Genomic DNA, 27,326 nt, shown 5'->3' with positions numbered 1-27,326 from the left:
TTTTGCTGACTGGATAGCATGCAACAAAAAAACTCTTCGCTGCACCTTGGTGCAGGTGGCCATAATAAACTAGACGAGTGTAACAATGATCCCATGAGAATCAGATGCACAGCAGCACAGTTGAGTTGCTGCCCCACAGTAACAGGGACCCGGGCTCGATCCTGACTAGAGGGGTACAGTTTTCATGTTCTCCCTGTGACTGCGTGGGTTTCCTTCGTGTGCTCCAGTTTCCTGTCGCACTGCAAATAGTGGTGCAGGTTTGTAGATTAAATTGGCTTCTGTAAATTTTGTGGGCAGTGGGCAGATGCTATAGACCTGCACGGGAAGGTAGACGCTCCCGACCCCACGAGTCTCGGGCAGATGGGGCTCGTCAGCCTGGGAAGGCAGTCCATCTTGGAGAGGGAAAACTCTGATTTAAAACCTCCACTGCCTTGTGGCCATATCCGACCACAGAAAAGGCTCCAGGAGTAAATCTCAAGAAAATCCGGAGTCGGAGCCCCTCAAGACAGCTCGTCGTTGTCTACAACCTCGCTCTGGCAGCTCCTGCGACGGTGCTGGTGCCAAACTGTAACGGCCCTGCTGTTCCTTTGGATCGATCAGCGACGTGGAGAGGGGGGAACGTGCTGCATGGGCAACAGCCTGTCTGTCCTCCATATGACAATGCCCAGGCTTGCATCCGACCAGGATGCATCACCCATGGTCAGTCCTAGTTTGTATGATAGAACTAGTGTACGGGTTATCATGGTCAGTGCGGACTCGGTGGGAAGAAGGGCCTGTTTCCATGTTGTAACTCTAAACTAATCCAAACTAAATAATCATACACTGAAAACAATCAGATAGAAAGTAGATACTTTGCTTTGAACAATCATCGAATTAACATAAAAGATTCTTACGGCTGGACTTGCCAATAATTATTCCCAAATATTCTTGAATAAATATCTGAGTTAGCAACTTCAGAATGATTACCCTGGGCTGGAACAGTTATTGATATTTCTGAATTCGATTAATTTTTTTTACAACAGCCCATTATTATTAATATGTGTAACAAGGAACTGCAGATGCTGGTTTCAACCAAAGATAGAAGAAGGGTCTCGACCCGAAACGTCACCCATTCCTTCTCTCCAGAAATGCTGCCTATCCCGCTGAGTTACTCCAGCATTTTGTGTCCATCTTCCATTAATATTAATGTTTTTTATTACAGATTAGATAATTACATTAATCAAAATTTTCAGAAACCCTAGTCTGATTTTTTTTTTTTGCTATTATCTCGACTTGAAACGTCGCCTTAGGTCCATAGATGTTGCCTCACCCGCTGAGTTTCTCCAGCATTTTTGTCTACCTTACACTTGGGACATTATTTTTGACTTTGCACTACTATTGTTTATTTATCTGTTTTAACCAGACTGATTCCTGGGATGTCAGGACTTTCATATGAAGAAAGACTGGATAGACTCGGCTTGTACTTGCTAGAATTTAGAAGATTGAGGAGGGGTCTTATAGAAACTTACAAAATTCTTCAGGGGTTGGACAGGCTAGATGCAGGAAGATTGTTCCCGATGTTGGGGAAGTCCAGAACAAGGGGTCACAGTTTAAGGATAAGAGGGAAATCTTTTAGGACCGAGATGAGAAAAACATTTTTCAGAGTGGTGAATCTCTGGAATTCTCTGCCACAGAATGTAGTTGAGGTCAGTTCATTGGCTATATTTAAGAGGGAGTTAGATGTGGCCCTTGTGGCTAAAGGGATCAGGGGGGCTGGAGAGAAGGTAGGTACAGGATACTGAGTTGGATGATCAGCCATGATCATATTGAATGGCGGTGCAAGCTCGAAGGGCCGAATGGCCTACTACTGCACCTATTTTCTGTTTTTTTTGTGTTATATATATATCTGGAGAGAAGAAATAGGCGACGTTTCGGGTCGAGACTATCCTGCTATCCTGCTGCTGCAAATACGAATATCATTGTTCGGTTTTGTGACATAGGACAAAAGAAACACTTGATTCTTGACCTTGTGTTTAAGAAGGAACTGCAGATGCTGGAAAATCGAAGGTAGACAAAAATGCTGGAGTAACTCAGCGGGTGAGGGGGCATCTATGGAGCGAAGGAAATAGGCAACGTTTCGGGTCGAAACCCTTCCGGGTTTCGGCCCGAAACGTTGCCTATTTCCTTCGCTCCATAGATGCTGCCTCACCCGCTGATCCCCGCTGATCCAGATTACCTTCTCTGCAGCTCTTCTGCTTTCCTCTTGCGAGTCTCCAACATTTTATGTTTCTGTTGCTTTAAGAGCTGAGCGGCAGATATTGATACAATGGAGGGGCCGGGCTGTGCATTGTTAACCACTCCACCTGAAGAAACAAACAGGAATAACTGTACTGGTTAAAGGCGAACGAGTTTGGCAATGTAAATTACTGCATTGATAGCTTAGTTTAGAGAAACAACGCAGAAACAGGCCCTTCAGCCCACGATCACCTCACATTAACACTATCCCACACACACTAGGGACAATTTCCATTTATACCAAGCCAATTAACCTGCAAACCTACACGTCTTTGAAGTGTGGGAGAAAACTGGAGATCCCAGAGAAAACCCACACAGGTCACGGGGAGAACGTAGACGGCACCCCGCAGTCAGGATCAATCCTGGGTCTCTGGTGCTGTGAGGCAGCAGCTCTACCGCTGCAACTCCGTGCCGGCCCTAAATCAAAGACTAGAGAGCATAGATTTAAGGTGAGAGGGCCAAAATTTATCGGAGATGTGGTGGGCAAGTTCATTTACACAGAGGGTGGTGGGTGCCTGGAAACTGCTGCAGGGTGGTGGAGGAACTTTTTAATTTTAATACACAGCGGTAGAGGAACTACAAATAGGGGCGGCACAGTGGTAGACTTGCTGCTTCACAGCAACAGAGACCCGGGTTCAATCCTGGCTACAGCTGCTGTCCGTACGGAGTTTGGATGTTCTCCCCGTGACCGTGTGGGTTTTCTCTGGGTGCTCTGGTTTCCTCCCACACCCCAAAGACGTACAAATTTGGCAGTGAATCAGCTTCTGCAAAGCGTCCCTAGTGTGTGGGATCCGAAGGGCCTGTTTCCACGCTGAATCTCTAAAGTAAATTGATTGCTACATATGTCAGAGGTTATGGGGAGAAGGCAGGAGAATGGGGTTAGGAGGGAGAGATAGATCAGCCATGACTGAATGTGTAAGAAGGAACTGCAGATGCTGGTTTAAACCAAAGATAGATACATAAAGCTGGAGTAACTCAGCAGGACAGGCAGCATCTCTGGAGAGAAGGAAAGGGTGATGTTTCGGGTCGAGACCCTTCTTCAGACTGCCTTCTTCAGCCATGACTGAATGGTGGAGTAGACTTGATGGGCCAAATGGCCTAATTCAACTCCTATCACTTATGATTTATGACTTGAACCAAAGTGCACAGTAATACATCGATAATCTCTATAATTGAGGAATCCAAATGGTAGAGTATCTCACTGTCTCACTCTCTTCCCAAACACCAGCGCACTGCTTCCCATTGCCTCTACAAACTGACCAGGACACCATTTCCTGCACCACCGGGGCTCTGGTTCCCTCAGCCCCCCCCCCCCATCTCTCTGCCGTTGTCAATCCCTCTCAAGCCGGTAGGGATCCGCTTCCCAATCATCTTACAGTGGCCAGGACCCCGTCTCTTGCCATCCATTTAAACTTATTGGGCTGGGTATAGATAATTATGAGGCGTGGGGTGGACAGTCAGAACTTTTTTCTCCCAGGGTGGAAATGCCACGGACAATAGACAATAGGTGCAGGAGTAGAGGCCATTCGGCCCTTCGAGCCAGCACCGCCATTCAATATGATCATGGCTGATCATCCACAATCAGTACCCCGTTCCTGCCTTCTCCCCATATCCCCTGACTCCGCTAACTTTATGAGCCCCATCTAGCTCTCTCTAGAGGACTAGAGCTTTAAGGTGAGAGGGGGAAAGTTTAAAGCAGATATGTGAGGCAAGATTGGCGGGTGCCTGGAATCCATTGCCAGGGATGGTGGTGGTGGAGGCAGATGCAGATATGATAGTGGCAATTGAGAGGCATTTACATGGAAACATGGATATGCAGGGAATGGGGGCATGTAGATCTCACGCAGGCAGAGTATAGAAACAAAGGTACACAAAATTGCTGGAGAAACTCAGCGGGTGCAGCAGCATCTATGGAGCGAAGAAAATAAGCGACGTTTCGGGCCGAAACCCTTCTTCAGAAACCCTCCTTCTATAGAAACAAAGAACTGCAGTTGCTGGTTTATACCAAAGATAGACACGAGTGCTGGAGTATCTCAGCAGGTCATACAGCATCTCTGGAAAAAAAGGATGGGTTACATTTCAGGTTGGGACACAGTCTGAAGAAGGGTCCCGAACTGAAACCCATCCTTTATCTCCAGCGATGCTGCCTGAATCACTGAGTTACTCCAGCACTTTGTGTACATCACGTGCAGGCAGAGATTAGTTTAACTTGGTATCATGTTCGGCACGGACATTGTGGGCCGAAGGGCCTGTTCCTGTGCTGTACTGTTCTATGGTTAACGAGGACTAGATGGGCTTCCTTCACTGAAGGCTAATGGCCATCAATAGAAATGTTAATTTAAAAAAATCTGAGTTTGCTGCAAGATTTTGACTTTATTGTTTGAAATATTTCTAATATTGGAAGACCTCCGTGAAGACCAGCAGTGAACCTGCATCACTGCACAGAATCAACATGGGTTTGAGCTCAAGATAGACACAAATGCTGAAGTAACTCAGCGAGGCAGGCAGCATTTGGACTTGCACTTCCTGGAACAACTGATCGGGTGTCAATTTTTTTCCAAAGGTTAAGATCTGTCAAGTCACTGAAAAAATAAACATTATTTAGATAACAACTGAAGAGTGGACTATTGTAGATCTGAATCTCCGAAATTTAGCTTGGTGCATTGGCAGTGAAATACCGAGAAGGTCAACAATTCAGGACCACAGAGGGTAGGTTACAGCACGGAAACAGGCCCATCAGCCCATCGATTCTGCGCCGACCAGCGATCACCCCTCACACTAAAGGGCCTGTCCCACTTTCACGACCTTTTTTACTCGTGGACATTTTTCATCAGGCTAGAAGAACGCCCCGACCTGCTAGATGCCACGAGTACCTACTACTAGCATCACGACCTGCCTACGACCACCTCCGGCCTTGTGACGCCTATGCTGTGAGTATGAGTCAAGGGCAAACTCGGCAGAGGTCGTGAATTAGGTTGGGAAAGTGGGACAAGCCCTTAACACAATCCTACACACACTGGGGACAATTTACATTTACACCAAGCCAATTAACCTACAAACATGTATGTCTTAAGTATGGGAGAGAACTGGAGATCTCGGAAAAAACCCACGCAGGTCACAGGGAGACCGTACAAACTCCTTACAGAAAGCACACGTAGTCGGGATGGAACCCGGGTCTCTGGCGCTGTGAGGCAGCGACTCTATCCTTTAGAAGGATGACAGGGATATCGTATAGAAACATAAAAATTATTACAGAACTGGACAAGGTAGAGTAGTCGGGAGGGAACCCGGATGCTGGAGAATCGAAGGTTACACAAAAAAGCTGGAGAAACTCAGCGGGTGCAGCAGCATCAATGGAGCGAAGGAAATAGGCAACGTTTCGGGCCGAAACGTTGCCTATTTCCTTCGCTCCATAGATGCTGCTGCACCCGCTGAGTTTCTCCAGCTTTTTTGTGTAACCCTGGAAAAGGTAGATGCAGGAAAAATGTTCCCAATGTTGGGCGAGTCAACAACCAGGGGCCACAGTCTTAGAATAAAGGGGAGGTCATTTAAGACTGAGGTGAGAAAAAAGACTTTCACCCAGAGAGTTGTGAATTTGTGGAATTCCCTGCCAGAGGGCAGTGGAGGCCAAGTCACTGGATGGATTTAAGAGAGAGTTCGATAGAGCTCTAGGGGCTAGTGGAGTCAAGGAATATGGGGAGAAGGCAGGCACGGGTTATTGATAGAGGACGGTCAGCCATGATCACAATGAATCGAAGGACCGAATGGCCTCGAATGGCTCGAAGGACCGAATGGCCTCCTCCTGCTCCTATTTTCTATGTTTCTATCGCTGCGCGTCCCTGCTGCCCAGCTATTAACTTAAATCCATTTCGATTTTGTTCAAATGTGCAGGTTCACTGTGGGTCTGTGAAAAGTGTTAAAACTTTCAATATTACAAATACCAACCACAGCAATACCTGCAGGTATGGAATATATTCCAGGCAAAAGCCAACATTTTAAGAAGAGATTTCCAAATTAAGTCAATTTGCTGCAAAATCAGAATCTTGTTTTAACGTTTTTACAAATTCAAAGTTGCAGTGATATTTTTTCCAGAGTGCATCTGTTACCGAGGGCACAAAGAGTTGCATTCACAGGTCAACAGCCAATCCCAAATCGGCCCTGCCAAAAGAGCAAGTTTGTCCGAGAATGTGACCTGCCCACCAATGTGGAAACTTGGACCAGAGCATCAGGGCACAGACGCTCAATTATTTGAGACGGAGGACTGCACAACTTTCTGGGATGAACTTTCTGGGATACAAATTCGAGGCGGACAAAAATGCTGGGGAAACTCAGCGGGTGGGGCAGCATCTATGGAGTGAAGGAATAGGTGGCGTTTCGGGTTGAGACGCGGAGAGCATCTATGGAGCGAAGGAATAGGCGACGTTTCGGGTCGAGACCCTTCCGGGTCTCGACCCGAAACGTCACCTATTCCTTCGCTCCATAGATGCTTCCTCACCCGCTGAGTTTCTCCAGCATTTTTGTCTACCTTCGATTTTCCAGCATCTGCAGTTCCTTTTTCATACAAATTCAACGCAACTATTTTTTTTTAAGCTTGACTTTATACTATTCATGTCTAACCAGATTGTTGATTGCGATGGCAAAATAATATGTGTGTTATGATTGTGTTTATAATTTGTTTGGTTGTTTTGTTGTTCCGCGAGCATTGCCACTTTCATTTCACTGCACATCTCGTATGTGTATGTGACAAATAAACTTGACTAGACTAGACTAACCAGATTGTTGATGGCGATGGCAAAATAAAAGGTACGATTTGTACCTTGAGCTTTCGTGGGTGGCTTCGTCAGATGTTTCTTCAGGTTCCGTGCTCCGAATGTGGGCATTTCCATCAAATCCTTAAATTCATCTGAACATTCCGTCAAGCCCTTTCCGGTTTTCAATGCTGGAGTTATAAAGGAAGCTCATTATTAGTGGAGGACACCAATTTACAGAAGTTCCAATAGTATCGTTAAATATTTTGATTTTCAAAGATAGGCACAGAGTGCTGGAGTAACTCAGCGGGTCAGGCAGCATCTGTGGAGAACATGGATAGGTGACGTTTCACAGAGTGCTGGAGTAACTCAGCGGGTCAGGCAGCATCTGTGGAAAACATGGATAGGTGATGTTTCACAGAGTGCTGGAGTAACTCAGCGGGTCAGGCAGCATCTGTGGAAAACATGGATAGGTGACGTTTCACAGAGTGCTGGAGTAACTCAGCGGGTCAGGCAACATCTGTGGAGAACATGGATAGGTGACGTTTCACAGAGTGCTGGAGTAACTCAGCGGGTCAGGCAGCATCTGTGGAGAACATGGATAGGTGACGTTTCACAGAGTGCTTGAGTAACTCAGCGGGTCAGGCCAACATCTGTGGAGACATGGATAGGTTACCTGTTTCAGGTCGGGACCCCTCTAAAACCTGCCCACACCGTTTAACATTCCCCACCAACACAAATCCCTTGCTTACCTGTGTTTGTCCCTTATCCTTCTAAACCTGCCCTAGCCGTTTATTTCCATTAGCCACTAACTTCAAATAGCCCTTGCTTTCCCCCTCTCCATCCCCTCCCCCTTCCCAGTTATCCCGCCAGTCTTACTGTCTCCTCCTACATTCTATCTCTGTCCCGCCTACTCCTCTGACATCAGTCTTAAGGGTTTCGACCTGAAACATTGCCCATTCCTTCTCTCCAGAGACGCTGCCTCACCCACTGAGTTACACCAGCTTTTTGTGTCATCCTTCAGTCTGAAGAAACGTCTCGACCCGAAACGTCACCCATTCCTTCTCTCCAGAGATACTGCCTGTCCCGCTGAGTTACTCCAGCATTTTGTGTCTAGTCATGTACCTGTCTAAATGTTTCTTAAACGTTGCGATAGTCCCTGCCTCAACTCCCTCTTCTGGCAGCTCGTTCCATACACCCACCACCCTTTCTGCGAACCCTTCGTCATTTTGAGTTTCAAGTTACCTTAAGATATTAAAAGAATAAAACAATTCTCAAAATTTGCAAGCCTCCCAATTGAGGTTGTCAATTGCTGATCCCCTAATTTTGTAATATATTTCTATTCTTGAATTATATTTTGGAGTAAGGCACTTTAGTTTCTTCCAGTGCTACCAATAAGAAAACCAATTTAAATACACTGACGCATAGCCCCCAATTCGCAGGCACGCCTAGAGAGGGAGAGGGAGGGGGGTAGAGAGAGGAGGCAGCGACTGAGAGGGGCAGAGATAGAGAGGTGCCGAGACAGAGAGTGGCAGAGACAGAGACAGATTGCCACTTTCATTTCACTGAGAGTATGTGACAAATAAACTCGCAGAGAGGGGGGGAGAGAATGGATGGCCGATATTTTTCATTCAGATTATCTTGTTTTCTTTCTCTCTTTCGGGGAAGTATATTTAAAGGTATTCACTCTCCAGTCACACTACACCAAGAAATTACCGATATTTTTCTTTGTTTCTGTAACAATGTCATCGGCTCCTTTCACCATCATCTGTGTTAAGGTCATCTGTACGCTTTTGTGTCGACCCGCAGCTTTGCTGTGAAGGAACAAAGAACATTCGTTGCTCACATTGGCCAGTCAATAACTTGAGATTAAGACCAGAAAGAATATTGGTGAGTTTACAGAGTGCAGTTCTGGTCCCCTAATTTGAGGAAGGACATTCTTGCTATTGAGGGAGTGCAGCGTAGGTTTACCAGGTTAATTCCCGGGATGGCGGGACTGTCATATGCTGAGAGAATGGAGCGGCTGGGCTTGTACACTCTGGAGTTTAGAAGGATGAGAGGGGATCTTATTGAAACATATAAGATTGTTAAGGGTTTGGACACGCTAGAGGCAGGAAACATGTTCCCGATGTTGGGGGAGTCCAGAACCAGGTGCCACTGTTTAAGAATAGGGAGTAAGCCATTTAGAATGGAGATGAGGAAACATTTTTCACACAGAGAGTTGTGAGTCTGTGGAATTCTCTGCCTCAGAGGGCTGTTCTCTGGATACTTTCACTAGAGAGTTAGATACTTACCCTGTTCCTGCCGTCTCCCCATATCCCCTGACTCCGCCATCTTTAAGAGCCCTATCTTAGATAGGGCTCTTAAAGATGGCGGAGTCAGGGGATATGGGGAGACGGCAGGAACAGGGTACTGATTGGGGATGATCAGCCATGATCACATTGAATGGCGGTGCTGTCTCGATGGGCCGAATGGCCTACTCCTGCTCCTATTGACTATTGTCTACAGGCTGTTTAATTTTGCTCTATTTTACCACGACCTTTTTCACCATGGCTAAACTAAACCAAAGTTTAAAATAATGGCCATGTCTATGGTTTCATCTTAGTTTTACTCAAATATAGGTATTGATTATGGATAAGAGGTGGCACAGTGGCACAACGGGTAGAGCTGCTGCCTCACAGCACCAGAGACCAGAGTTCAATCTTGACCTCGGCTGCTGTCTATATGGAGTTTACACGTTCTCCCTGTGACTCCAAGGGTTTCCTATGTCGGCACCCTATACATGGCGACTCTTTCCCTACTTCGTGTATGGTGCTCAAAACAAAGGACTCCACTGCAACATGTCACATGTGATATAAAGTATCTAGCATTCAATTAATGGAAAACAACTCCTAGCATCCATCCATCCAGCCAACTGAGCCAAAAGCGCACTGGATAGCCACCAAGTGGTCACAGGAGTGGAAGGCAACCTCATCTCCATTACACAGCTACATCTCCTCACCAGATAAACACTGTCCAGGGTCTGACCTTCCCCAGAGGAGCGTAGATGGGTGAAGCTCAACAGACCCAACCCGGGTCTCTGGTGCTGTAAGGCAGCAACACTACCGCTGTGCCTCTGTGCCACACCTAAATCAAAGACTAGAGAGCATAGATTTAAGGTGAGGGGCAAAGTTTGAAGGAGATGTGGCGCCACTGTGCCGCCAAATGCTCGGGGCAATTTAAACAGAGCAGCACAGTAGTTTTGTGCAAGTATTCTGTCTGATAAATAAGCACTATCCCAAGCAGTTTCTTACACTGAGGCTGAGTATGACGCAGATGACCTCCCTCCGTAGTGGAATCCCTGCTGACACAGTTTCTCTTTCAGACTGCAAGGTTTGCCGTTCATTCTGTTTGGAGCAGGACCAGAGAAGCTGCTTTGCAAATCCGCTCGCTTGGCACTCAGCTTTCTGTACTGGGCCTTGACGTGGTACTCACAGTATTCACACTCCATCTGGAAATTAAAGCAGAAAATATACCATCGCACACTCTTATACTTAGTGGGGCGGCACAGTAGCAGGGGCAGCGGGTGGAGCTGCTGAGGCACTCACCTTCCGGGTCTCGACCCGAGCGCCAGCGCTCCATAGATGCTTTCCAGAAAACGTTCGCCTATCCTTCTCTCCATAGATGCTTTTCTCCAGCATTTTTTGTCTGCATTCTAATTCTTTAGTTTGGTTTCTTTGACTTTACAGATACAGCTAGTCACTGATATTGCTGTCGTCAGACACAGCCTGTGAACAAGGTATTACAAATGTGGCCATTAAAGTCAGCACTGTAGCCAGGCAGAGTGGAGTTGATTGGGTGGTTCCCGGTTTTTTACGTCCCAAACACCATCCAAGAAGGGGAGAACTGTGCAGGAATTGTAGGGACATTTCAATGTGGCTTGGTAGAATTGCAATCTGTTCATTTTCCTCTAAAGTACTTTGTGTTTTAAAAGTGCTATATAAATAAAGATTATTATTATTATTATTATTATTGTTAGAGTGTTGTGGGAAGCAATTTACAGACGATCGCTGGGATGTGGGGGGGAAACAGGACGTGGGGTTGCAGGGAGAACGTGGGACTCAGGCGAACCCAGGGGTCTCCAGTTTCTACCCCGCTGCTGTATCTCTAAAATCAAACTCAAATGAATTAGAATGCAGACAAAAAATGCTGGAGAAACTCAGCGGGTGAGGCAGCATCTATGGAGAGAAGGAATAGGCGACGTTTCGGGCCGAGAGATAAGGTAGGAGGATGGGATTGAGAGGAAAAGATGATTGAATGGCAGAGCAGACTCGATGGGCCGAATGGCTCGATTCTGCTCCTTTGTATTATGAAGAGTATGTTTCCAAACTGTACGACTCTAACCTAAATTTTCAAATCTATTATTTTACATGAATTTTGCCTTTTGTTTTAAAAATTCTTACTGGAAGTGTGGATTGAGGAGCCCAGACATTTTGCTACTGCACATAAACACTGATTAATTGATCAGTATAATGGAGCCAGTATTCAGGTCTGAGGTCTTGGTTGAAAAATATTGTTGCTGGCTCTTCCCTGTGGAAAGGCCATCTCGAGACTAGTTGGAAACACATAACAGCAACTGCTATTGAATGTGGTCCAGGCCACCACAAACAGCTCCTCACAGGTTAACTTGCAGTCTTTAAAGGCCTGTCCCACTTACACGACCTTGACTCGCAAATTACGCGACCCCGTGGTCGCTTGAAGCGTACGGGCACCGTATGGCCGCGCGGGGCCGGTCCCACTTAGAAGCGCGGAGTTGTGCGGGGCTGGTCCTGACGTCGCGCGGGGCTCCGAAAATCTGACAGTGTCCGAAATCTTCGCGCACCAACGGCCTGTCAGCACGCAGGCGCATTGCGGTCGTACGCAGCGTCTTGACGGCGTACACCTAGCGCGTGGCGTTGCGCGATGACGTCACCTACCGCCGTGGCGTTGCGTGATGACGTCACCGCCCGACGCCCAAATTCAGTCGGCCCGCCTCCTGCCCAGCTGATTGGTAAGTATGACGCAAATGATGTCACGTGCTAACTTAGTGCCAAGTTAGCGTGTACTTAGCGCAAACTCCGCGTTCCGCTTTGTTTTGTCGCGCCAAACGCATGCAATCGCATGCAAGTGGGACAGGCCCTTTAGTCTTGAGATACAGCGTGGAAACTGGCCCTTCTGCCCAACGAGTCTGCAAGGACCAGAAACCACCTGTACACTAGCACTATCCTATAATACACTCAGGACAATTTACAGAAACCAATTAATTTACACGCCTGTACGTGTTTGAAAGTGGGAGGAAACTGGAGCGCCTGGTGAAAACACACCCAATCACAGGGAGAAGGTACAAACTCTGGTGGTGAATCTGTGGTATTAATTACCACAAACGGCTGTGGAAGGCATCTTTGGGTATTTTGAAAGTTGAGATTGGTTGGTTTTTGATTAGTAGGGGTGTAAAAGGGTACGGGGAGAAGGCAGGAGAATGAGGTTGAGAGGGAAAGATTGATCAGTTTCAGAGACAAAGTCCAATGTCCGCAATGGGGTAGAGATGAATCGGACAGTACCCTAGCTTATGGAAGGGCCGTTCAGAAGCCTGATAACAGAGGGGAAGAAGCTGTTCCTGAGTCTGGTGGTGCGCGCTTTCAAGCTTCTGTACCTTCTGCCGACGGGAGCGGGGAGAAGGGCGGGCAAGTCTTTGATAATGCCGATTAATCATTTCTCTTTTGTCAAAATGAACTCACCAAGTTCACTATTTGGGTGCAGGGATCTCCGTTCTTCTTTCTAGCATGGCAGGTGCCCATGTCCAACGCTTCGCCCATGACCAGGATTTTCTGAGGGTGGTCGACAGATACTGAAATCTAGAACACAAAACAACACCTGGTAAAATAAAGCAAGCGTAAGGAATTTAAATAAACTCAAGCTGCCTAACTTAAGGAACACTCACAAATTACATCGATAAATTCCCCCTGTTTAAGAAAGAACTGCAGATGCTGGAAAAATCGAAGGTAGACAAAAATGCTGGAGAAACTCAGCGGGTGAGGTAGCATCTATGGAGAGAAGGAATAGGTGACGTTTTGGGTCGAGACCCGGAATGCATCTATGGAGCGAAGGAATAGGTGACGTTTCGGGTCGAGACCCGGAAAGCATCTATGGAGCAAAGGAATAGGCGACGTTTCGGGTCGAGACCCTTCCGGGTCTCGACCCGAAACGTCTCCTATTCCTTCGCTCCATAGATGCTGCCTCACCCGCTGAGTTTCTCCAGCATTTTTGTCTACCTTCAATAAATACCCCTGATAACTTGACCATAGGGTCCTACGCCGTGGAAACAGGCCCTTCGGCCCAACTTGTCCACGCTGACCAACATGTCCCATCTACACTAGTCCCACCTGCCTGAGTTTAGCTCATATCCCTCTAATCCTGTCATATCCAGGTACCTGTCCAAATATTTTTTAAATGCTGTGATAGTGTCTGCGACCAAATAATCAATGACTAATATGTTGAAAATGTATGAAACCAAAAGCCATAGCTACCACTATAGTTCCTTTAGTGCTTCTGATATAGTAACCACTAACACCAACAGGTAAATCGAAGGTAGACAAAAATGCTGGAGAAACTCAGTGGGCGAGGCAACATCTTGTGGAGAGAAGGAATAGGTGACGTTTCGGGTCGAGACCCCAAAAGCATCAATGGAGCGAAGGATCAAAATATACCTCATAGGATAGAAAAAGATTAGAGCACAGAAATAGGCCCTTTAGTCCATGTCTTTAACCACCCATTTCACCCTAAACCTAGTTAGACTATTAGAATTTAGAGATACCGTGCGGAAACACACCCTTCAGCCTTCCAAGTCCGCTCCGACCACTGATCACCCCATACATTAGCATTGTCCTGATTATGACCAAACTTGATTAGTGCGGGTATCAAGGGTTATTGGGCGAAGACAGGAGAATGGGGTTGAGAGGGAAAGATAGATCAGCCATGATTGAATGTTGGAGTCGACTTAATGGGCCAAATAGCCTAATTTTGCTCCTACTTGACTCTTGATCTCACTGAGGAACGTTCTAATTACCCACCTCATCGGATCCTTCCTTGGGTTTCATAGGATTGGCATTTAGTAGGCCGATGACAGTTCCGGTGTCAGTTTTCCAATGCTCTTTGTGGACGTTTCCAAAGAGGAAGAGCGACAAATGGTCACTGCTGCGCAGATCACTTAAATTCCATATGCTGAACGTTTTACCCTGAAACAACAAAGATCCACCTTGCAGAAATGTAACTCTGTTGCAGAAATGTAATTTCACATCCAGGGAAGGAAGCCAGCTACAAAAAGTACCACAGACTCATTTTCTAAATGTGTATTTTAGCATCATTGCCTTTTTTTTTTGCAATCTTTTTTCAGTGTCTTGTCCATTAATGCACAGAGGTGGAGCGGGAGATTTGCTGCTTCACAGCGCCAGAGTAAAACTACACTAATTGATTTTTTTGTGTACAGACACAAAATGCTGGAGTAACTCAGCGGGACAGGCAGCATCTCTGGCGGGAAGGAATGGGTGAAATTGCGGGTCGAGACCCTTCTTCAGACTTGTGTTGTCCGAGTCAACCTGCCTGTGATGCTGCTTCAAGCAAGATCTTTATTGTGCCTGTACCTTACTGTATTTGAAAATAAATTCAACTTCACTTGTGTCAGAACTTACATTCAGCGATAAGCTAAAGCCAGCACTCAGCGGTGAAAGACAATAAGAAAGTTGATAAAGTAAACTTAGATAGGCTTTTAACAGTGGCGAGTGTGGTTGAGAAGTGCAGTGTCTTAAGGGCCTGTCCCACTTGGGCCGTCATTCACGGGAAAGGCCGGTAGTGACTGTCGTGCGACAGTCGCTCGCAACTTCATGCGTCCGCACAGCCGTCTGGAGCGCATGACGTCATTTGAAGATAGGCACAAAATGCAGGAGTAACTCAGTGGGACCGGCAGCATCTCTGGAGAGAAGGAACGGATGATGTTTCGGGTCGAGACTCTTCTCCAGTCTGAAGAAGGGTCTCGACCCGAAACTTCACCCGTTGCCGGTCCCGCTGGATTACTCCAGCATTTTGTGTCTATCTCCAATCGGCTTGGCCCCGCTCTGGGAGTAGGAGTGGGGGCGGATCCGGAACCACAACGGCCGTGGGCCCCAGGTCGAGCTCGGCCATCGGTTGCCTGCTACTGCTGCTGTTGGAGGTGAGACGTCGCGCCAAGCCAGGGTCTTGGGCCTGTCCCACTTTAGCCATCAGTCATGCGACAGGCCGGCGGTGCGCGAAGATTTCGTTCAGGACAAAGTCCACCCTCCTCCACACCACTCCATGCGCTCGTCCCGCGCTACCCACACGCTAGCAGGTCGCATAAATGGCACGCGAATGACGGACAAGTGGGACAGGCCCTTTACATATCAACTCATCTTTTAGTTTTAAAGACACAGGGCAGAAACAGGCCTTCAGCCCACGCCGACCAGCGATCACCCTGCACACTATCCTACACACTAGGGACAATTTACAATTTTACCGAACCTACAAATCTGTACGTCTCTTTTGAATGTGGGGAGTAAACCTGAGCACCCGGAGAAAACCCACGCGGTCATGGAGAGAACATACAAACTCCGTACAGACAGCACCTGTAGTGAGGATCGGACCCAGGCCTCTGGAGCTGTGAGGCAGCAACTCTACTGGTGAGTCACCTTGTATCTACATGTGATCTAGTGACTTATGTATGTGGTGCCGTGCTTTTGAAATTCTATTCCAATGAAATGAATAGTAAAACATTAACCCTGCACATTTAGCAGAAACAAATTGCAACCCCTTAGAAATTGAAATCTTAAGAATGTTATCAACCATAATTACAATTCAATGAGAATAAAATTGAACAAAAACAATCAAGGTCTGTAACCTCGAAGCAAATCACAAAAGGTAAACAAATCTCCAAATACAGAATCATCTTCAGGTGTTGAACCTACATTATTGGAGCTCTGTGGCGTGATTTTCTTAACGATCACCCCAAAGGTCACCCAGTTTGCATCCTCCAGCTTCTCGTTTGCAACCTGTGAGTGGACCTGGGAGAGACGAACCAGTTTCCGTCCTTGCATCTTTCTCTCCATCTCTGTTGACGAAACAATGGGATTTCTGGTGGGAGAGAAACATTTGGACCTTAAAATGCAGTATAACAAGAGGAGTCGAGTATTGGAGCAAAGAGGTCCTTCTGCAGTTGTATAGGGACCTAGTGAGACCCCACCTGGAATATTGTGTGCTGTTTTGGTCCCCTAATTTGAGGAAGGACATTCTTGCTATTGAGGGAGTGCAGCGTGGGTTCACCAGGTTAATTCCCGGGATGACGGGACTGTCATATGCTGAGAGAATGGAGCGGCTGGGCTTGTACACTCTGGAGTTTAGAAGGATTTCATTGAAACATATAAGCTTGTTTGGACACGCTAGAGGCAGGGAAACATGTTCCCGATGTTGGGGGAGTCCAGAACCAGGGACCACAGTTTAAGAATAAGGGGTAAGCTATTTAGAACGGAGACGAGGAAACACTTTTTCTCAGAGAATTGTGAGTGTGGAAATCTCTGCCTTGGTAGAGGCCGGTTCTCTGGATACTTTCAAGAGAGAGCTAGATAGGGCTTTTAAAGATAGCAGAGTCAGGGGATATGGGGAGAAGGCAGGAACGGGGTACTGATTCACAGATATGCCCTGTACACTAGCACTATCCTACACCATTGGGACAATTTACAAATTTTACCAAAGCAAATTAACCTGCAAACCTGTACATCTTTAGGATGTGGGAGGAAACCGGAGCACCCATAGAAAACCCACATAGTCACAGGGAGAACGTACAAACTCCGTACAGGCAGCACCCGGAACGAACCCGGGTCTGTGGCGCTGTGAGGCAACAACTCTACTGCTGCGCCACCGTGCCGCCCCACTATTCCCACAGATGCGGCCTGACATTTTCTGTTTCTGTTTTAGATTTCCAGCACCTGGAGTTTTCACAATTTAGTTTTCTCTTTAACCCACCAACATGAATGGTCCAGGGTTCAGCGGCACAATCAATTTTGAACTACACTTGATTATCTTTAGATGCTCTCCTGAGCCCGCTGGCCTCTTTCTACAATGCTAATCAAAACAAATGTATTGACGACACATGAAATGCAGTGCATCATGAAGTGGATATTACATGCACATGAAGTGCTGAACATAGTGCTCCATCTGGTGAGTGTACAAAGAACTGTCAAAACTTATTTAATATTTTTTAGAAAGTAGATGAGGGGTCAGAGGGTGGTGAATCTGTGGAATTAATTGCCACAGACGGCTGTGGAGACCAAGTCAGTGGGTATTTTTAAATTGGAGGTTGATAGGCTCTTGATTTTTACCAAAGCGAATTAACCTACAAATCTGTACGTCTTTATAAGGTCAGGTCGGTGAAAGATACCCCCCCTCCCCGCCACGGGTACCATGTAATCCCTCGCAACCTGCTCCATGGTTGGATAGTCAGCGACTAAACCGTCTCCCCCACCTGGTTCGCCAGGTGAGGAGGGGGCTGTGGACCCCCCAGCAGGACCAAAAACAAGACCTGTCAAAGGGCGGATGAGCTCCTAGCGAGCCAACGGCCATCCACACTTCAGTAGAAGTTGCGATCACTGTCCTACACGGCATTGTAAAGCACCGCACCCGTTAATGGTTTCATCAATGATGATGATGATTGATTAGTACAGGTGTCAAAGGTTATGAGGAGAAGGCAGGAGAATGGGGTTGAGAGGGAAGGATAGATTAGTTCTGATTGAATGACAATATAGAAGCTATGGGCTGAATGGCCTAATTCTGCTACTATGACATGAAATTAAATATATATTATCACAAAACCATCTGGAAACGGGATGAAAAACAGCCTTGTGCAGAAGGAAACAGTCAAGAAGAAAGAGTCTACCACTAGAAATTAAGTAGTTGGGCAATAAGGTGAAAGATGGTGCGATGTGTAATGTCGGTAAGTGAGAATAGTTTATTTTATGCTCCAGATTCCTGCATCTTCAGTCCCTTGTGGAGTGGAAGGGGGAAGGTTGGGGAGAGGGAGTACATTTGGCAGACAGTGCGCCTATAATTGTTTGCACAAAACACCACACACAAAAGCAAACGGTGATAAGACGCAAAATGCTGGAGTAACTCAGCGGGACAGGCAGCATCTCTGGAGAGAAGGAACAGGTGACCATCTGCCTGTCAAAATCCAACCCCCCCTCCCTCTCCTATTACCTGCCACGTTTTCCCTTGCCTTCCCCTTTTTAAGATTTCTTCTCCATTCCCCCCTCCTCTGATGTATGAAGAAGGGTCTCGACCCGAAGCGTCACCTGTTCTCCAGAGAATGCACCTGACCTGACGAGTTACTCCAGCACTTTGCGTCTTTTTTTTTTTGCTGTAAACCAGCTCCTTGTTTCTATGATAGGCTAAGAAACCGAAACTTTCCAATATAGAAGGAACATCTTTAAAAAAATTGTTTTTATAGAAAACGGTGAACAGAGCACCGGATTACTCTACCTCAACCTCAAGCCAGAGAATTTATCCACAGATATGACAGCATTTGTAGCTCGTGAGGTTCCTGGCTTTTCGTTAGCACTTATTGCTGCAGGAAGGTTCCGATGTGTCGGGTTGGGTTTGTTCTGAAGATGTTGCGGCTGCTTAATCCCAGCAGGTGTTTGAGGGCTCCTCTCTGTCCATGAAATTAAGAAACACATTACACAAAACGTAATACTCACTTCTTGCGTAGTTGCTTTTTAATGTGTTTTGAACTGGACTACACTCAAGTCGAAAGAATAAGGGGTAAGCCATTTAGAACGGAGACGACGAAACACCTCTTCACACAGAGAGTTGTGAATCTGTGGAATTCTCTGCCTCAGAGGGCGGTGGAGGCCGGTTCTCTGGATACTTTCAAGAGAGAGCTAGATAGGGCTCTTAAAGATAGCAGACGGACTCAGGGGATATGGGGAGAAGGCAGGAACGGGGTACTGATTAGGGATGAGCCTTCAACTATATATTGGGCCATCCGTAGAGGTGACTACGGAGGGTTCATGACCCCGACCAAGGGTGAACAAGGAGGAGGACTAGCTGAACTTTATTGTCTTCTACCAGTTAAGAATGCTGTGGTGGATGTTTGTGTTAGATTCTATTGTGCATTGTGTGTTCTTTTCAAGTGTATCGCTGCTGGCAAATTCATTTCACTGCACCTTCAGGAGCATGTGACAAATAAAAATTCCCACATATTTATATGTAAACATGATCAATAACCGAGCAGCAATTGATTTATTACCTGTTGGTGTTTTCATAGGTTTGGGGGTTTTATGCAGCTTACTTTCCAACACATTACATTTCGGACTAGACGGCGGCCGAGATCGATCTTGCCGAGATTGACTTTTCGTTACGTTTCGTGAAGAGAATTTCCCTTTCCCTGTTTTAGCACATGGTGGAAACAAAAAGTTTAGGAAACTAAAAATTATTATTGGTACCATGAGGGGAAAAAAAGCAAGATCAGATCAAAAGCAACATATTTTCCTGCTAGGTAGACAAAATTGCTGGAGAAACTCAGCGTGTGAGGCAGCATCTATGGAGCGAAGGAATAGGTGACGTTTCGGATCGAGACCCTTCTTCAGACCGATGTGGGGGTGGAGAAGGGGGCGGGAAGAAGAAAGGAAGAAGCGGAGACAGTGGGTTGAGGGAGAGCTGGGAAGGGGAGGGGAAGGAGGAAGCAAGGACTACCTGAAATTGGAGGTCAATGTTCACACTGCTGGGGTGTAGACTACCCAAGCGAAATATGAAGTGCTGCTCCTCCAATTTACGGTGGGACTCACTCTGGCCACATTTTCTGCTGTATAAGTTCATGTCATAGGAGCAGAATTAGGCCATTCGGCCCATCAAGTCTACTCTGCCCTTCAATCATGGCTGATCTCTCTTTCCCTCTCAACTCCATTTTCCTGCCTCCTCCCCATAACACCTGACACCCGTAGCAATCAAGGGTCTGTCTATCTCCATATCCAATCTCCAATGATGAAGCCAAACTAATTTTATTGAGACACAAAAGTTAGCAGGTGCAGGGTCTCAAGTACAAATAAACTGTTGGAGGAATTTCAGACACAGGAAACTGCAGATTCCGATTTGCCAAAAGGGACAATGTATCGGAGGATCAGAGAGATACAAAGAGCTGGAGGAATTCGAGACACAAAGAGCTGGAGGAATTCGAGACACAAAAATACAGATGCTGGGTTACCAAAAAGGACACAAAATACTGGAGGTACTCAGCAGGTCAGGCAGCAGCTGAGGAGGGAAATGGACAGTCAATAGGCAATAGGAGCAGGAGTAGGCCCTTCGGCCCTTCGAGCCAGCACCGCCATTCAATGTGAACATGGCTGATCATCCCCAATCAGTACTCCGTTCCTGTCTTCTCCCGAAGGTGCAGTGAAACGAATTTGCCAGCAGTGATACACTTAAAAAGAACACAATACACAATAAGATTTAACACAAACATCCACCACAGCATTCTTCACTTTGGTGGAAGGCACAAAGTTCAGCCAGTCCTCCTCCTTCGTTCACCCTTGTTCACTGGTTCCATTCTACACACGAGGGACAATTTCCAGAAGCCAATTAACATTCAAACTTGCACGTCTTTGGAGTGTGGGAGGAAACCGGAGCACCCGGAGAAAACCCACGGGGTCACAGGGAGAACGTACAAACTCCGTACAGACAGCACCCACAGTCAGGATCAAACCTGGATCTCTAGCGCTATAAAGTAACAACTGTACTACTGTGCTGTCCTAACCTGCACATCTTTGGGATATGGGAGGAAACTGGAGTACCGTCCAGAAACGTACAGGACAAACATGCAAACTCCAGCAATATTAGTTTCCAGCCAAAAAATAATAAAAATCATCTTTAAAACATCGCCCAACAAGTACTGTGAACCAGTAAATCATGAGAAAATAAATAAATTCCTCACATGAAAGCACAACAATGCCTGGAATAAAGGTGCATTGAATTCTCAGGATGGTGGAGGCAGGTTCTCTGGATGCTTTCAAGAGAGAGCTCTTAAAGATAGCGGAGTCAGAGGATATGGGGAGAAGGCAGGAACGGGGTACTGAATGTGGATGATCAGCCATGATCACAATGAATGGCGCTGCTGGCTCAAAGGGCCGAATGGCCTTCTCCTGCACCTATTGTCTATGTTTCTATAAAGGGCCGAACGGCCTATTCCTGCACCTATTGTCTGCAGACAGTTATAATACATGGTGAAGCTCCCTCTACAAGAAGCACTCACTAAATCAGACTGCTTCCCTCAGCTCTCACCAGGAAGTTAAGCCATACCCAGTGCCTTCAGCTTGTTGTGAGGTATGTGTTTTGCTGAACCGCCAGTGGAATTTGGCCCATCTGCAGCCTTGGTCAACTGCTGCTGTAATCTTTCCATCTGCTCCTTCATCCGTTCAAGTTCCTCTGTGAAGATAAATACCAAGATGCAGGAGGAAGAATTAGACATCACACAAGCTTAGAGTGGGATCATCTGCTCTCATCTGCCCCACCTCTCGGGAAATAATAACGTATCGGTAAATGGAGACACCTAGAACTGCAGATGCTGGACTCTAGAGCAAAGCACAAAGTGCTGGAGGAACTCAGAATGTCAGGCAGCGTCTGTGGAGGCAAATGGATAGACGGCGTTTCAACTTGCGACCCTTCTTCAGATCCTTCATCATTATTAAGAAAATCTGGTCCTGACCCGAAACACCATCGGTTCATTTCCCTCCACAGATGCTGCCTGAGCCTTGCGACGGCACAGTGGCACAGCGGCAGTGTTGCTGCCTCACAGCGCCAGAGACCCTGGTTCAATCCTGACTATGGATACTGTCTCACCAAGACCCTGTACAACTGCAGTAGAACCTCCCTGCTCCTATACTCAAATCCTTTTGCTATGAATGCTAACATACCATTCGCTTTCTTCACTGCCTGCTGCACCTGCATGCCTACTTTCAATGACTGGTGTACCATGAAACTCAGGTCTCGTTGCATCTCCCCTTTTCCTAATCGGCAACCATTCAGATCATAGTCTACTTTCCTGTTTTTGCCACCAAAGTGGATAACCTCACATTTATCCACATTATACGGCATCTGCCATGCATTTGCCCACTCACCCAGCCTATCCAAGTCACCTTGCAGCCTCCTAGCATCCTCCTCACAGCTAACACTGCCCCCCAGCGTCACCTATCCATGTTCTCCACAGATGCTGCCTGACCCGCTGAGTTACTCCAGCACTCTGTGATTTACCCAGTCTCATCGTGACATCTGCCTGTGTAATACACTCCTGTCATTTCACTGATAAACAGCAAGACATAATAAAACAGACCATTAAATATGAAAGTACCTTCAAGTTCTAGCTTTGACTTGGCTGATGTCTTCTGGCTAGGAATTGGAGCTGGAGCTTCTTTTATTCCTGATGCATCCATTTTACTCCTCTCCTCCCCGTCCTCTTCCTCCTCCAAATCATCCATGTCGCCAAAGAGAGCAGTGATTTCCTTGGCCCGCACATCATCCTCTTCCTCCTTGTCAAACAGTTCATCCCACTGGTCATCCTCCTCCTCCAGCGATCTCTCCACGCCCTGTTCATCCCGCGACCCTCCTGCACCATCGGCCGATGTCTCCTCCCCCTCTTGCTCTTCCAAAAGCCAAGCTAATAAATCCAGGTCATCTTTGTCTGTCAACAATGAGAACAATGTCCATCAGAATGCATCGCGTCATTACCTTCAAACTAGACCACTCCCCACCATAGTAGATGCAGCTAGTCCATCACACAGACCACACTCCCCACCATTGTAGATATAGCCCAGTCCTTCACACACACCACACTCCCCACCATTGTAGATGTAGCCCAGTCCATCACACACACCACACTCCCCACCATTGTAGATGTGGCCCAATCTATCACACACAGACCACACTCCCCACCATTGACTCCATCTATACTTCACGCTGCCTCGGGAAAGCAGCCGACATCATCAAAGACTTGTCCCTGTCCCACCCCGGTCATTCCTTCTTCTCCCCGCTCCCATCCGGCAGAAGGTACAGAAGCTTGAAAGCGCGCACCACCAGACTCAGGAACAGCTTCTTCCCCTCTGTTATCAGGCTTCTGGACGGCCCTTCCATAAGCTAGGGTGCTGTCCGATTCACCTCTACCCCATTGCGGACATTGGACTTTGTCTGTGGAACTGATGCACTACAACGCTGAGAACTATATTCTGCACTCTGTATCTTCCCCTTTACTCTACCTATTGGACTGGAGTTTGGCCTGGTTGTATTTATGCACAGAATAATCTGTGCAGAACAAAGCTTTCTACTGTACCTCGGTACACGTGACAGGAATGAACCTAAATCTAGACCAAACCAAAATAATCCTCAAACTATAAAGATTTTGGTAAAGATATTACATTTATTTTAAAAGAACCACAAACATATTTTCAATACTAGAAAGCAAATGAAATTCTCTTACCTTCCATGGTGTAACAATATGATTAATGATTCTTCAGAAAATGTCTTGAGCTGAAAAATATGATTGTAGCACTAACAATAAATCCAATTGTTGAATAAACTGAGCTATTCTATGTTTACATTTCTAATCATATACTTAATTTAGAACAAGTTCTCTCTTATTAGACATATCCATAAATAACAGAATTTACTCGCTGCCAATTGCACACTGAAGATATAGACTATCTGAAATTTCAAGTGATCATTTTTTTCCTCCATTTTTCACTCTTCCTTTCTCAGCAATGTTTTCGTGTCTTTTTATCCTTCTTTCTCTCTCTGTGATCATTCTCAGTGTATTCATTATATGTATGTGACAGGGTGAACAGAGTTTTTTACCCAGAGTAGGGGAATCAAGAACCAGAGAACATACAGGGCCCTCCATAATGTTTGGGACAAAGACCCATCATTTATTTATTTGCCTCTGTACTCTGCAATTTGAGATTTGTAATAGGAAAAAATTCAGCCATGGCATACAAAGGTATGCGATATAATACTAAACATGACTACTTTCATGACATTGCTGTGTCCCAAACATTATGGTGCCCTGAAATAGGGGGACTATGTATAAACACAGCTGTAATTTCTACATGGCGAAACCAAAATGTATTAAACATTTATTAAAATCTGACAATGTGCACTTTAACCACATGTGATTTTTTCTATTACATATCTCAAAATGTGGATTACAGAGGCAAATAAATAAATGATGGATCCTTGTCCCAATTGTGGAGAGCACTGTAGGTTTGAAATGAGACAAAGATTTAGCAGGAACTGGAGGGTAAACCTTTTCAGAGGGTGGTGGGTATGTGGAACGAGCTGCCAAAGGAGGTAGTTGAGGCACGTACTACAACAGGATTTAAAAGACATTTGGACAGTTACATGGATAGGAAATGTTTAGAGTGTTATGGGCAAATACCGACAGAGGGGACTGGTGTAGATGGGGCATGTTGGACGAGTTGAACCAAAGGATCTGTTTCCATGTTGTATGCCTACAAGACTTTCTCATCCACTCCCTACACACTACAGGGCAAGGGGCAATTTACAGAGGGCCAATTAAACTACAAACCAGGATGTCTTTGGGATGTGGGAAGAAACCAGAGCACCCGGAGGAAACCATTGTGGTCACAGACAATGATGGCAAATGGCACATTCATTTCACTTGCACCTGAGGTCAGGATGGAATCAGGGTCTGTGGCGCTGTGAGGCAGCGACTCTACCCGCTGCCCCACCTTACCGCCCTGTCTTGCCACTTCTGTCCATGCTTGAATATTGACCTGACCTTTCTATATGTGGGCATAGCTGTTACATTTACTAAGCAATTGTGAATAAAATGGAACCAAAAACACCATGCACCCACCCCCATCACATCCCACACTCCGACAGCGCAATCCAGAGCCCCCTCTCTCCCACCGCATCCCCCCCCACACCATCACTCACACCACTTCCCTCCCTCTACCACCTTCCCTCATCCTCACTCCCTCCACCTATCACCATACTTACTCTCCCCTTCCCTATCTCTCTCCATCTCCCCTCCCTTTCACTCTTCCTTCCCTCACTCCCCCTTCCCTATCTATCCTTGTCTCTCCCACTTTCCCTCTCCCATTTCGCTATTCTTCTCTCCCTCCCCTGGTCTATCCCCTCCCTCTTTTCCCTCTCCATCTCTCACCTCCCTCCCCCCTTCTCTCTCTCCATCACACTTCAATATCTCCCCCTCACTCTCCTCCCTCCCCGCCCTTCCCTTCCTCTCCCTGCTTTCTCAATCTCTCCCTTCCTTCCCCATCCGTCTCCCTTCCATCAATGTTTCTCTCCCCCTCCCCCTTGTTAACCCGTGACTCTGTCTCTCCCTCTCTCCCCCCCCCCCCTTCTCTCATCCTCTATCTCTCCCTCCCCCTCCTCCTCTCCCCCTCTCCCTCACCCCCCCTCCTCCTCCCCCCCCCCCCCTCCTCTCTCCCTCCCTCCTCCCCCCTCCCCCCTCCTCCCCCCTCCCTTCTCTCCCTCCCATCTATACCCCTCTATCCTCCTCTCCCTCCCTCCCCCCCCCCCCCATGTTATTTTATATGGAGCTACGGTAATCTAATGGTTTCCCCAGTAAAGCACTTTGTCTTCAACATGATTTGATTAAAAAGTTTAAATAATGTTATCATTATTACTCGTTATTACAATGTTATTATTAATATGTTGATAAATAATAAAACCCCACTACCCCCCCCCCGCCCTCACCCCCCCCCAACCCACCCCCCCCCCCACACTCCCCCCTCACCCTCCCCCCCCCCCACCCCCCCTCACTACCCCCCCCCCCCCACCCTCACTCACCCCTGCTTCATCCACACTGCCCACTCACCCCCCCCCCCCCCCTCACCTCCTCCCCACCCCCCACTCACCCCCCCTCACCCCCTCACTCCACCACTCACCACTCACCCCCCCCCCCCCCCCCACACCCCCCACTCACCCCTCACCCTCACCCACACTCACCCCCCCACCCCCCCCCCCCCCACCCACCCACCCTCCCCACCCACCCCCCCCCCCCCCCCCCCCCCCCCCCCCCCCCCCCCCCCCCCCCCCCCCCCCCCCCACCCCCCCCCCCACCACCCCCCCCACCCCCCCCACTCACTCCCCCCCCCCCCCATCCCCCACTCCACCCCTCCTCCCCTCACTCACTCACTACCCCCCTCACTCCACTCCACCCCCCACCCCACTCACCAAAGACTTATCGCTCTAAGATCTTTGCCCCTCACCTCCAGTCGCCTCCAATTTGCCGCCAACCCGCGCCAGGACCCCGCTGCCCGCTGCCCTCCGCCCGCCTGACGCCACTGCACGGGGGGGGAGGGGAGACTCGGTCTCGCTGCCGCCGCCGGGGACGCGAGAGAAACGGCCAGAAAAAACAATACGAAGGTGGAAAAAAACCCCAACTTGATCGTGAGCGGCGAGTTGTCGGAATTCCCCCCTTGCTGCCGGCACACGGCGGGGCAGCCGAGCCGGGGTCCTCACGCCAGCCTACAACAAGCTGAGGGCGGCCGTGAGGGGGCGCTGTGGCGCGGCGGTGCGGGGGTCGCGGGTTCGATCCCGACCAAAGATCATATAGACAAGAATTAACAGAAGTATGAATTGACAGAGTTATGAATCTAACCCTATATCACACACACACACAAACTGTTCCCCCGCAACTGAACGTTTTTCCTTCCAATATTTAATATGTAAAATAATATATGTGTTTATGTCAGTCTGGAGAACATGGATAGGTGACGTTTCACAGAGTGCTGGAGTAACTCAGCGGGTGCAGCAGCATCTATGGAGCTAAGGAAATAGGCAACGTTTCGGGTCGAAACCCTTCCGGGTTTCGGCCCGAAACGTTGCCTATTTCCAGAAGGGTTTCGGCCCGAAACGTTGCCTATTTCCTTCGCTCCATAGATGCTGCTGCACCCGCTGAGTTTCTCCAGCTTTTTTGTCCACCTTGTGTGTGTTTATGATTGTGTTTATAGTTTGTTTGTTTGTCTTTTTGCACAAAGTCCGCGAGCATTACCACTTTTAATTTCACTGCACATCTCGTATGTGTACGTGACAAATAAACTTGACTTGACGTTGATTACACTGCGAGTCGGGCCGGGTAGGTTCCGGTTACTAAAATGGGTGGAGAAAAATGCCCAGGATCCCCTCCATAGCTACTGCACGTCAGCCCATTGCATTTCGCAGGAGTGGCCTATCTTCCTCTGCAATAGGATCTTT

The 27,326-nt window shown here is 47.4% G+C and overlaps 1 protein-coding gene across 2 annotated transcripts in view; it reads right to left on the bottom strand.

The window, feature by feature from the left end:
• The window catches only part of mcm10 (minichromosome maintenance 10 replication initiation factor), a 46,619-nt gene extending 20,179 nt beyond the window's left edge, over positions 1-26,440 (bottom strand). Inside the window, exons 1-13 of one of the 2 annotated variants that reach the window (XM_055653473.1) lie at positions 26,339-26,440; positions 23,566-23,615; positions 22,444-22,773; positions 21,396-21,521; positions 19,351-19,488; positions 18,582-18,753; positions 16,016-16,181; positions 14,111-14,275; positions 12,779-12,895; positions 10,316-10,512; positions 8,739-8,836; positions 7,091-7,213; positions 2,216-2,342 (exon numbers count right to left, since the gene is read on the bottom strand). In XM_055653473.1, coding sequence (XP_055509448.1) covers positions 2,216-2,342; positions 7,091-7,213; positions 8,739-8,836; positions 10,316-10,512; positions 12,779-12,895; positions 14,111-14,275; positions 16,016-16,181; positions 18,582-18,753; positions 19,351-19,488; positions 21,396-21,521; positions 22,444-22,773; positions 23,566-23,572 — 1,766 coding nt within the window. In that variant the 5' untranslated portion in view covers positions 23,573-23,615; positions 26,339-26,440. The remainder of the gene's footprint in view (positions 1-2,215; positions 2,343-7,090; positions 7,214-8,738; positions 8,837-10,315; positions 10,513-12,778; positions 12,896-14,110; positions 14,276-16,015; positions 16,182-18,581; positions 18,754-19,350; positions 19,489-21,395; positions 21,522-22,443; positions 22,774-23,565; positions 23,616-26,338) is intronic. The other variant, XM_055653474.1, reaches the window with a different exon arrangement.
• Positions 26,441-27,326: the final 886 nt, after the last annotated feature.

This window comes from Leucoraja erinacea, chromosome 22 (assembly GCF_028641065.1).
Source record: "Leucoraja erinacea ecotype New England chromosome 22, Leri_hhj_1, whole genome shotgun sequence".
Lineage (NCBI taxonomy): Eukaryota > Metazoa > Chordata > Chondrichthyes > Rajiformes > Rajidae > Leucoraja > Leucoraja erinaceus.
The sequence above is the reverse complement of the archived record's forward strand: the minus strand, read 5'-3'. Positions and strand labels throughout refer to the sequence as shown.